This window comes from Cydia fagiglandana, chromosome 11, assembly GCF_963556715.1.
Source record: "Cydia fagiglandana chromosome 11, ilCydFagi1.1, whole genome shotgun sequence".
In the NCBI taxonomy this organism is placed as follows: domain Eukaryota; kingdom Metazoa; phylum Arthropoda; class Insecta; order Lepidoptera; family Tortricidae; genus Cydia; species Cydia fagiglandana.
This window is the reverse complement of record NC_085942.1, coordinates 4,084,546-4,097,048: the sequence shown is the minus strand read 5'-3', so window position 1 is coordinate 4,097,048 and position 12,503 is coordinate 4,084,546. Positions and strand designations below refer to the sequence as shown.

The 12,503-nt window shown below is 37.5% G+C and overlaps 1 protein-coding gene and 1 long non-coding RNA gene across 3 annotated transcripts; both read left to right on the top strand.

The window, feature by feature from the left end:
- The first annotated feature begins 856 nt into the window (after positions 1–856).
- LOC134668494 (uncharacterized) lies at positions 857–2,991 on the top strand. Of its 2 annotated transcripts, XM_063525942.1 has the most exons (3): positions 857–1,883; positions 1,966–2,093; positions 2,562–2,991. In XM_063525942.1, exons 1-3 carry the CDS (start codon positions 1,395–1,397, stop codon positions 2,908–2,910), a joined length of 966 nt encoding a protein of 321 aa, XP_063382012.1. In that variant the 5' UTR covers positions 857–1,394; the 3' UTR covers positions 2,911–2,991. The 2 variants fall into 2 exon arrangements, with proteins under 2 accessions (XP_063382012.1, XP_063382013.1); XM_063525943.1 differs by lacking the exon at positions 2,562–2,991 and having other exon boundaries at positions 1,966–2,555.
- A 2,435-nt stretch (positions 2,992–5,426) lies between these two features.
- On the top strand, positions 5,427–6,271 carry LOC134668787 (uncharacterized). Its single transcript, XR_010098824.1, has 3 exons — positions 5,427–5,543; positions 5,900–6,052; positions 6,157–6,271. It is a non-coding gene; the product is annotated as an uncharacterized LOC134668787 (long non-coding RNA).
- Positions 6,272–12,503: the final 6,232 nt, after the last annotated feature.

Genomic DNA, 12,503 nt, shown 5'->3' with positions numbered 1-12,503 from the left:
AATTCAATTATTGCGGAACACCTATTTTAGGAGGTATTTATGTTTTTTAATTAAATATCTGAACTTTCCCTTGGTTCCCTGCTGGGGCGTGACTATAAAATTGTGATCTGATAACCACAATAAAGAATAAAAGCGTTTTTGGTAATTTTAGGTATCGTTAAGCCTTTGAAGTAAAATTAAAATTGCAAGAAATGTCGATAGTTTATCGATATGACTTTATCGACATGGCGACAGCAACGTGGGCCTCATTGTTAATCGTACACTAAACAAAAGTGGCAACAGTGACAGCTCGTTGAGACTACGTCTATATATATATTATGTCTATTATGGAGTGTAGAAGTAAAGGAGAGCTATCTTTTATGATAAGACGGTTGTAAAAGTGTCCAGCTGTCAGTATAAAGAATAGTTCGAAATCTCTCCGGTGGCGCTAGTAGGTAGTACTGGGAACTACTTAACATGAATTTAGACCTTATTGACTGAGTGAAGTGCGCTGTCAGTTTTTTGAAATTTTATTTAAAATTTTCATAAATTGATTTATTAAATTTAGGATTTCCTTGTGTAGTAAAACTAGCCGCCCCTGTCTCAGTACGCATCATATAGACTGCCACCTCTGTTATCTAGCCACCTCGGGCCTGGGCTTACCAGGCCTTAAGCCCCACATTCACACTCCTACCTTGTAGGCCGCCTCGTAGTCCGCCTCGTTGGGTAGGATTGTGTATGGGGGTTGCGGACTACGAGCCGTCCTACAAACGGCTAAACGGTAGGACGGCTCGTAGTCCGCAACCCCCATACACAATCCTACCCAACGACGTGGACTACGAGGCGGCCTACAAGGTAGGAGTGTGAATGTGGGGCTTTAGGGCAAATCCACCGCTATAGGATATATTTTCTATAGTAAAAATGGGAAAAGTTTGCATCGTAAACAGTTGCCAAAGTGGGCGTAAGAGGAAAAAACAGAAAAATGTTACGAAATCCGTATCTTTTTTCCAACCAACGGTAAGTATGTAATTTTCACTACACCTTATAAAACAAAGTCCCCCGCCGCGACTGTCTGTTCGTGGGTTTGAATGTATCTTTGCGATAAACAAACTACTGGACGGTTTCAGTTCGATTTTCATGCGGTTTTCACCTATCAATAGAGTGATTCTTGAGGAAGGTTTACTTATATAATTTGTTGACTAGTGCGAAGCCGGTCGCTAGTTATTTAATAAAATATTATATTGTGATTTTTATATTTTTCTTATAAATTTCACAATTTCACTTCAACAATTCTTCATTTTTCTATTAATTCTCAGACTCCGGCACGGTTGGAAAGTTGGAAAAAGTCGTTAGGAATTGCATTAAAAGCAAATGATTATATTTGCCATCTTCATTTTAAAGAAGAAAATATAAATATGTACGAAAAGTTAACTATTAAAGGAGAGCTCAAATATATTCCTACACAAAGAAAAACGCTTAAGGAAGAAGCTGTGCCCACGATTGAGCATCAGTTTATTCCCATTCCCGAACATGAACTCCAAGCCAATACTATTCACATAGAGGAATCTTTCGAACCATACCCCAATCAACCTAAGGACGAGCAGCAACAACAAATCAATGCCGAGCAACAGGAATTATCAGAAGATCAAAATGATTCTAATTATTTAATGGATTATGAAATGATACAACAGGACTTTGCGGAACCATTGTTTAGTCAATATCAGGATACTAATGTAACAATAAATCCAATAGAGAATTTTAAAAGTAAGTTTCGGGCATTTTCGTTGTTGCCGCCTTTTTGGCTACATGCAGAAAATCCTAATGGGCTGGAATTTATGCGAATGGATCCAAAAACTCAGAAGATTAAACATCATATACGTTTAAACGATGATCTAACTGTCACTGTAAGTGTTTATTAATGTAACAATAAAATTCGGTTGGCATGATTTGAATTTGTAACGAAACATAATTGCTATTTAATTGCAGGTAATTTTTCCCAATAATGAACAATTGCCACTAAAGGAGAAAATTAATTCATATGACAACACCTACGATTACTTAAAATCGGTTGAAAGATGGCCTTTGTGCGTTGGTACTCAGATTGACGACAATAAGTAAGTTTTGGTAGATTGTTAACCAAGGGATGAACGCAGTGAGAGTATAGTCCGAGGCTAAAATGATGCCATTCACCCGAGTTAAACACTCTACTTTTCATTTCGAATACGAGGAACCTAGCCCCAAAGCTTGTACTATGGGTGTAGGCGATAATACAACTGTTTGCAGTCGTCTTATGAATATATATACCATAATGTAACAGTTGTATTTAAAATAAAAGGATAACTCGTAAGCCTAACTTTGATTTTATTTAACATTTTTGTCATTAAAAATATTGTATGTAACGGTACATTAAATAGGTCTTAATTCTTGAACCTATCCTATTAAAACTCGACTTTTATGTGTATTTTAAGAACCCTTATTATGTAGGTACCTGTAGATTAAAGCACTATTTATACATAAACAATGGTACAGGAGAATAATAAAAGATAAAAACGAATTTATCTAATAATTACATCAATTTTCAGATTTTGTAAAGGTGTGATTATTGGTGATGATACTTACGAAAGAAATCAACAGTACCCAAGATGTAAATCTTGTCGAATATTACGAAATCGTTTGCAGAACCGTAATTCCACTTCAACTCTATTACAAAAAATGGCAGAAGCTAAACGGCGCGCTTCAAATCTTGTACATAAATGCAAGCGTCTGAAGAGGACGGTAAGTCTTATGCCGGCTACATACGTAACGATAAAACTGTGCAGTCCGACTGTGCAGATAAATCGAACCGTGTGTATGACAAATCGTTACGATAATCGACAATCGGACAATCGGACTGCACAGTTTTATCGCAACGATTTATCGTTACGTATGTAGCCGGCATTAAAGCCGTAACAGACTACCGCACCGCGCCACGACCTTGATGGTGCGGTTAAAATATCTCTTTCACGCTCCAAATTATAGCTACATCCTTAGCCCCCTCCAGACTATGCGCGTGAATCGCGGGCGAAGCCGCGAACGCGAGTGTGGAGTCGATTTCGCAGGTCTGCGTTCTGGACTCCACACTCGCGTTCGCGGCTTCGCCCGCGATTCACGCGCATAGTCTGGAGGGGGCTCTTAACGCACGTACGGCGACCACCTTACGACTATCGATACGTGCGCCGCACCGCACTAAAGTCGCGGTATGGTGCGGTAGTCTGTTACGGCTTTTTATCAAAAACATATTAAATAAATAAATATTAGGGGACATCTAAATAAATAAAAGTCATTTATTGTCGCAACAAAACTTACAGCAACAAATCGAACAAAGAGAAAACAAAAAAGGTTACAGCTTACATTATAAGGTTAAAGTCCAATAGGGTTGTTGACTGTATATAAAATATAGAATATATTTAATTAACGAGATATACAAGGAGAATGTAATTTTAACGTGACATCGTGTCGTGTGTGCGTTCATATACACTCCATAGTCGCTAACCGTTCCGACACGTCGCAAAAAAAAAAAGAGAACTTGATTTGACTTGACAGTCAACCACCCTATATAAAGGCAATAAGCATTAATTACAGCACAAAGCAGAATAGCGATAAGTATACATACATCTTTTAATAACTATTTATATAATAGGTATAACATTAAGAACTATTTGTTAATGTTTAATTCCTAAGTGCGACAATAGGCTCGGGACTCAGCTTATGCCGCGAGTCTGGCGACTGCACAGCGCTGTTTTTCAGCCCGTACCTGTCTCTAAGCGTATAAAAAAAAAATTGCTAGCTATAGGGGAATACATGCCTTCGTAGCCTGTATTAACAAGATCTAAAGGCCCCTGTACACAATGGGCCAGCGCCGGCCAGGCCAAGGGACGCTGCCATGCGGTAGAATGAGATAGCAATATCACTTGCTCCCTCTAACGCATAAATGCGTCCCCCAGACTAGCCCACGCTGGCCCATTGTGTATTGGCCTTTACACAGGTCAACCTAGCCCCAAATTAAGCAAAAGTTGTACTATGGGTACTAGGCGACGCTATAATATACTGTATTTGTATAATTGAAGACGTAAAATAATACAAAAAGAAACTTGAGCAAGAAGTTTTCATACATATTTTTCGAAATCATTTCGAAGTCCCTTAAGGCGTATCCAGATTAGTAAATTTTTCGCCAATCTGATTCAATTGCCCGATCGAATCAGGATCGAAGTGCGGATGCAAATACCAATTTGGCTCGCCGAATTCAACCGCCGATAATGACCGATATTACCGATAAAATGAAGTGCAGATGCAAGAATACCAATTTGTGAGGCCAGTCTGGATACCATTTCTGGATTTTTTCAATGTAGAGGGCTCTAATATCACCATAAATCTAAAATTAGAGATTGACGCCAATTTCATTTCTGATAAAATCAACCGATTTGATCAGTCCCGTCTGGATACCACTTTACTTAGCTGTTGTTTTTTATTCGCACACCCGCTTATAGACCAACAAGAAATTGTAGAAATTAAAAAGTGGCAACATCGTAGTGTCGTCCCTTTCAAATCAATCTAAGAAAACGGGACGACACTACGATGTTGCCACATTTTAATTACTACAATATCTTGTCGGCTTATAACTTTATACATTGTACCTACTTGAGTAACGAATTTCATATCGACCGTTCATATAATTGCAGAATATCCAATTAAGGGAGAAAATTTCCTTGGCTAAGGCGCAGTGTGCAAAGAAATCGGATACCGTAGTACAAGCATCTATTTCAAAACTACCTGAAGAATTTCAAAATGCCGTGAGATCATGTTTTGAAGCCGCGAAAAAAAATAATACAAAAGGTCGTCGATATACGTTAGAATGGATTTATGAGTGCATGTTGATACGTATAAAAAGCAGGAATACGTATGAATTTATACGTAAAAGAAATATTTTACCCCTTCCTTCTGTACAAACTTTAAATAAGTATCTCAGCAAAATCAGCTGTTCTGCATATGGATTCCAATCCTCTACTTTCTTTAGTTTAAAAGAAAGATGTGAGGCGATGAAGAAGGAGGAGAAACGAGGAGTTATTTTAGTGGATGAAATGAAATTAAGTGAAGGCGTTTATTTTGATTCTCAAACCATGAAATTTAATGGTTTTGTTGACCTGGGGCAACACACTCCAGATAATTTAAAAAATACAACAGCGGACCATGCTTTGGTGTTCAAGTTTGTGCCTTTTCGAGGTAGATGGGTTCAAGCCTTAGGTTGCTTTTTATCGAAAAATTCATGCAAAAGCGAACCGCTACATAAACTAGTTTTAGAGTGTATTGTTTTAATGGAAAACAGCGGAATTTGTGTTGATGCTGTCGTGATGGACGGTGCACCTTGGAACCGAGGAGTATGGAAAATATTCGGTGTAAATGAAGACACTGTTAGCTGTGAACACCCTTGTGACTGCTCACGACGGTTATGGATGATTTCAGATTTTAATCATTTAGTGAAATGTTTTCGAACATCTACTTTGGATGATAAGCTACAAGAGTTCAAGGTTAATTAAGAGTAATGCATGAGTAATGATAATTTTAAAAATATACAAGGTGTAATTATTACATCTGACCAAACTCTGAGGGGTGAATATGTAGGTCATACTGAACAACTTTTACTATAGCCAACCCTGAAATCACGAAAAAGAAATCGCCTGTTTAATAGAAAACATTGACTCTACCGATTCACCGCAATATGTATGAGACAGCAGATTTTTTTTCACAATTTCGGGGCTGGTCCCATAGTATAAGTTGTTAAGTATGACCTATATTCACCCCTCAGAGTTTGGTCAGAGATAACAATTTCGCCTTGTATAAAATGATAATACGAAGTCAAACTAATGTAATATTCTTTTTTCAGACCCCTTACGGAACTGTGAAAAAAAGACATTGGGAAGCGGTATTAGAGGAAGAGAATTATCGTCAGCCTAACTTAAAAATCGCTTACAAGTTAACACCAGCGCATTTGAAACCGAAAGGTTTTCAAGTAATGAATGTTCCTCTTGCAACTGAAGTATGTACCTATAAATATAATCAATAATTTTCATTGATTGTCCGGATTTATTTCGTAGGACTTTCGGCTCATCAAAACTAATATTATTAATCTTATAAAAACAGGTGTTTGGTCACGAAATTTCGGTCGCCATGGCTCACTATCAACCCTATTGCGAGGAATTGAAGGATTCAACTGCAACACAAAAATTTATTGATCTTGTATTCAATTTGATACAAGCAATGTCTTCGCGTATACCAAGAGATGCTCTGTACGTGAATGAAAATTGCAGACGAAGAAAGGTAAGAAATAATTGGCGATTAAAATTAAGGTCAATGCGGAGAAGACCGTCTATCAGCTAAGTCCGTCTACTCACTATAACATTTAAGGGAAGACCGTCATAAAGAAAGACCGGCCGGACGGTGCCTTAAACCAGAAGTAGCCAACCTTTTAATGTATTTTTGTTAGTAGATACCTCTTATAGTGAAGAATATTTTATGCCGATTATAATTAGAATTAATATAATTATGCGTTGCTGGTAGTGAATATTATGTGTTAATGTTAATATGCCGGAACCGCCGCCGCCTCGCAACCTGAATATATCCCTTGGCACCTATACAGCCTATACTGTAATTTTTAGTTTAATATAAAAATTAGGAACATTTAAAAATTTGTATGGAATATATTTTTTGCTCCTTACTAATATCTGTAAATGTCTACTACTGACTATACTTTTGTGTAGAGAAGCGGCCGTCCCCTTTCCTCTTAATATTTCATTGTATAGCTTTGAAGCTTGTTTACTTAATGAAGAAATACTTTTTTCAGGCAATCCAGGAATTTTTAGAATTCCTTGCAGACTGGGAAAAGCTCGAAAAAAAAATACCTGTGTCAAGGAGCACGTTAACTGGATTAAAAGTAACTTTACGGGCAACACTTGAAATTTTGGATATGCTGAATGTTGCATGTGATTACAAGTATTTGATGACAGCAACCCTATCTCAAGATCCGTTGGAGGTAATTAATAATTACTAATTATGTAATCCAATGAATATGAATCTGCTTGTATGGAATCTGCATCATGTATGCTGCCTTACTTTTGGAGAAAGTCCAGAAAGCCTTTTTAAAAATAAAAAATAAATTAAAATTCATTAATTCAAGCTAATTATACTCATATTTTTACATTATTTACATTTTGATTACACAACATTAATAACATTACATTTAAATATAATCTACTAAAATTAACAATAAAATTTAAAAATTTACAAATCACATTAAAGAATAATGATATACAATATATACACAAAAACACAACAATACATACAAAACGAACCTACACCTGTCCTTACATGCCTGTTGCAACAGTGCACAATATAAGGACAGTCAAGCCGATCTGCGATCATCGCCAGGACAGTGTTGGCGCTGGCCCGCACGCGCCGCACCAGCGCAGCTGCGCGCACGCGCATGGTGGCGTGGAAACAGGCCGTGTGGGCCCCCGCGAACATGCCCGAAGCGCTACAGTAGCGGGGCAGCCCCAACACCGCCCTGAATGCGTTATTGTACTGGACGCGGAGCGCGTTGTACGCTCTTTGCGTGTAGTCCGCCCACAGGCCACACGTGTACAGCGACGTGCAGTACGCTTTGAAAAGCGTTATCTTCACGTCACTACTACAACGAGCAAACCTGCGAGCCAACATGTTCGCCCTTACGCACAACGCCCTCCGCTCCCGCTCCATATCCACATCATCCTTGAGGTCCGCAGTAACAATATGCCCTAGGTACTTGAAACTCTGTACTCTGTCTAAGAGAGCTCCGTTAAGCATGACAGGTGGCACATATTTTTTTAGGATACAGTTCCTACCTAGTCCATATACTTAATGTACCCATCAATATATTTCTGCCTGGTGTTTTTGGGTTTAATTCTTTTGAAATGAGGCGTAACTTTGGGCTGTGGACGTTTTTTATCGCTTACCTTCTTTCTAATGCTAAAAAAACGAACATAGCCATACAAATATTAGTACTATTATAAATGCAAAAGTGTGTCTGTTACCTCTTCACGCTTAAACCGCTGAACCAATTTAGATAAAATTATGGAGATAGTTTGAGACCCGAGGTCCTATATTTTTTATTGAATAATAATTTTGACTTGTTTTCAGAGATTTTTCTCCGTCATGAGATATTCGTGTGGAGGAAACGATCACCCTGATCCCAAAATGTTTGCACAAGTTTACCGATTGGCGTCTTGTTTTTCCCTAATACGCCCTCCGAAAGGTTGTAACGTTTCCGGCAAAGATTTGCTGAAGAACTTACTAGGAGCAAAGGATATGGTAACTGGTTCAAACGAGGCTAAGCAAGCATGGCTGGAAAGCCTCGACCATATACTAGATAATGGTGAACCATTGATTGATGGTTATGAAGACCATGACTACAACGAGGCTGTCACCAGTGACGCGGTGCAGTCTTACATTGCTGGGTACATCGTCCGCAAATTGCGAAAAATCGTAAAATGCAATAATTGTTTGAAACTCATACAAATGAGTCCCAATGAGGGAAAAATGTTAATGAGAAACGACGTAATCGATAAAATGGATTTATACGGCGGGTTAATTTATGCTAGTGACGATCTATTCAATCTGACCAAAATGATAGAGAAATGTGTGTTAAGAGCAATAAGCAAAGCTTTAACCAATATGGAGACGATCAGTGAAATTACGCAAGAATTACAAAAAGAAACATTGATAAAAGTTGGATGTGCCGACCATTCCAAACAAGTATCAAAAAAAATTATCGATATGTACGTAGTTATGCGAGCCCACTTTCTGGCAAAATATGAAAATAAACGTTACGACGCAGCCAAAACCAAAACTAAAATGAACAGGAAAAATGCCAAGTTATTGTCTTAATTACTAGTAGTTCGCCCCGAACTAAGAACTCGTATTCGCTGAAAACTACCGCGCAGCGCGCACACTCAGGTTTTGATTTCCAACTCAATCTCACTAGTGATACCTACTAATACTTTATATACGAGATTACCGCCACGTGGGATGTTGACTCGACGATCATTGTTGCGATAGTCGTCTCGGTTTTTTTTCCGTCATGAGATATTCGTGTGGAGGAAACGATCACCCTGATCCCAAAATGTTTGCACAAGTTTACCGATTGGCGTCTCGTTTTTCCCTAATACGCCCGGTTGTAATGTTTCCGGCAAGGATTTGCTGAAGAACTTACTAGGAGCGAAGGATCTGGTAACCATCGATTCATGGTTATGAAGACCATGATTACAACGAGGCTGTAAACCAGTGACGCGGTTCAGTCTTACATTGCTGGGTACATCGTCCGCAAATTGCGAAAAATCGTAAAATGCAATAATTGTTTAAAACTCATACAAATGAGTCCTAATGAGGGAAAACTGTTAGTGAGAAACAACGTAATCGATAAAATGGATTTATACGGCGGGTTAATTTATGCTAGTGACGATCTATTCAATCTGACCAAAATGATAGAGAAATGTATGTTAAGAGTAATAAGCAAAGCTTTAACCAATATGGAGACGATCAGTGAAATTACGCAAGAATGACTAAAAGGAGCATTGATAAAAGTTAGATGTGTCGACCATTTCAAACATATATTAAAAAATGTTATCGATATGTACGTAGTTATGCGAGCCCACTTTCTGGCAAAATATAAAAATAAACGTTACGCCGCAGCCAAAACCAAAACTAAAATGAATAGGAAAAATGCCAAGTTATTGTCTTAATTACTAATAGTTCGCCCCGAACTAAGAACTCGCATTCGCTGAAAACTACCGCGCAGCGCGCACACTCAGGTTTTGATTTCCAACTCAATCTCACTAGTGATACTTAGGTAAGTAATACTTTATATACGAGATTACCGCCATGTGGGATGTTGACTCGACGATCATTGTTGCGATAGTCGTCTCAGCGGACGGTCTCATAGCGAAGAGTCTCGACCAACACCTAGAGACTGGATCAAGGGTCAGATGCAGGCAAATTGTGACAAAACATTCGCTGATGTTAACAAGAAATAACTCAAAATGTAGTCAATATGATGGGTGCTGAGAAAGGGGCGGCTACAGGGCCTGGGGCCTAGGGCGGCAAAGACTGCAAATCCGCCACTACATTATACATATATAAAAATGTGTTCGGGTGTTTTTTTTTGTTTTGTAAGTGTTTTTATATTTTACTTTTATATTAATATTAAAAACGAAAAACAAAAAGAGCCTTTTATTTCTCGCCGGTAAAACAAACACAATATTATAAACTTAAATTTACATTAGGTTTAGTATTACAATAATATTTAATATTCCTCAAATCAATGTTCTATTATGCTTGGTTATGTAATAAGTAGTAAGTAATTATAATTTTTTCTTGTAATTTATTCTGCAACAACCCCTCCTGTGAGGGTGAAGGCCTCCTCCAGTGATGCTGGTCATCACAATTTCTGTTCTCTATCTTTTTCAACTTACATATGTATATCAATATTAATTTATATATTGGTATTAAATACCTACAAATACAAATAATAAAAAGCTAATAAATACTCTTATCGGGATTCGAACCCGGGACCTCCTGCTTCATAAGCGGGGTCACTACCGACAAGGCTAAAAGACCGTCAAAAATTGGTTCGCGATGCACAGTGGCGCCGCGGCGCGGCCTATTTAATGTTTTTGAGGGACACTTTTTAATACATGTTATTTTCCAAGAATGACACTGACAGTTGACATCGATTTTTTTTCTATCTCGTCCCATTTACTACGGCAAAGGAATTAATTACTCGAATCTGCCATTTCACCTCACAAACGTCATATCGATCATTTAAAAAATTATATTTAATCAATAAAATAATATAAAAATAAAAGAGCTGCATTTCCGTGATCGCTATAATGAATACTATCGGGAAAAAATATAATTTGCTTATCTTCAAAAAACTTTACCTACCCAATTGCCGCAACGTCGTCCGCGTACATATAGACCTCACCTTCACTGACTGCCATAGGTAGATCATTAAGTAAGATGGAGAATACCACATTTGACAGGGACGATCCCTGGGGGACGCCGATGGCGGCCGACAGGCCGTGTGAGTTCAAGGTGCCTCTTTGTCCCGTTACATACTGCGTCCTTTTATTCATGAAATCTGACATGAGGGCTTGCGCAGGTCCTCGAATACCTCGAATATAGTTTTAGCTCAATAGTGGGACCGGATTTTTGCACTAAAAGTTTTGATAATTCTAAAGTTGAAAAAGTGATACTTATCTGATATAGGACATATTTTTAAGCATATATGCTATATATGATGAAAAGTTAGAACGAGCGTTAGATATAAATTAGGTATTTATATATTTTTAGTAATGATTTTTTAATATTGAATTAAAGTGCAATGTTTAAGTTCCATTGTTTATAATATGTATGACGCTTTATAATGTAAAATTATTAGAATTTTTTTTAACGTGCTTCTTTGTCAAACTACAATTAGCTTATTATTTTGTCGATATTGAATTAAAGTTTAATAAATCCACAACAACATATCTAAATTTATAAGTTAATAGGCAAGCTAAAAAGCTAGAAGAATAAGATATATGCTTTAGAATTAATATACGTTTTTTGTCCTATAAGATCTAATATTGAATTAGAGTCTGTAAAAATAAGTCTATTACTATAAAATAATATACGCAGCCATATTATGGAAAGTAAGAAATTTCTGTGTGTAGCTTGCATTGTAATAGTAAAATCTAGTTAAAAAGGCGCGAAATTCATACATACGCCGCGCTGGTCCGTCAGTCGCCGGCGCGGCGCTCGAGAGCCTATCATAGCCTACCTATACCTCGCCCCTCGCCCCACCTCCCGCTCAGTAACACTGTCTGTCTTTTCTTATCATTCATTTGTTTGTTTACCGTGCACATATATAAATTAGATGCGGACATTACGTGAAATTAAAATATCTTATTAAGTCAAAATACCTACAGCTGGTCAATCAGATCTTGTCAGTAGAAAGAGGCGGCAAATTTGAAAAATGTAGGTGCGAAGGGATATCGTTCCATAGAAAATTTGAATTTCGCGCCTTTTTTAGTGACAAGATTTGCTTGACCAGCTATATTTCATTATCTTGACTAATATTGTAATAAAAATGTACAAGATATTCACAACTATTTTTTACTATACATAGTTTGTCAAAGGACTGTCTCATTTCAAACATAGACAGGGAGAATCATCATACTATCTTTGACTTACACTAGTACTAGCACCCAAAAGAAAAGGATGAATATAGTTTTTTGTTTTTATTTACTGACAAATTGGTTTGACCAACTATACCCATTTCTGGTTCCTATTGTCATGTCCTGTCCTATTCAACGTCAATATCATAATATGTATATTATAAACCAACTGATCAATATTACACGGTATACATCCTGAATATACAATAAGGTAAGTGGCCTCACTTACCTTATTGTATA

Bases quoted from the DNA above. Each gene is read 5' to 3' on its own strand.
- LOC134668494 (XM_063525942.1), top strand. From the start codon at position 1,395: ATGTACGAAAAGTTAACTATTAAAGGAGAGCTCAAATATATTCCTACA. The intron at 1,884-1,965 runs GTAAGTGTTTAT...ATTTAATTGCAG, and splicing joins ACGATGATCTAACTGTCACT to GTAATTTTTCCCAATAATGA. The intron at 2,094-2,561 runs GTAAGTTTTGGT...ATCAATTTTCAG, and splicing joins ACTCAGATTGACGACAATAA to ATTTTGTAAAGGTGTGATTA.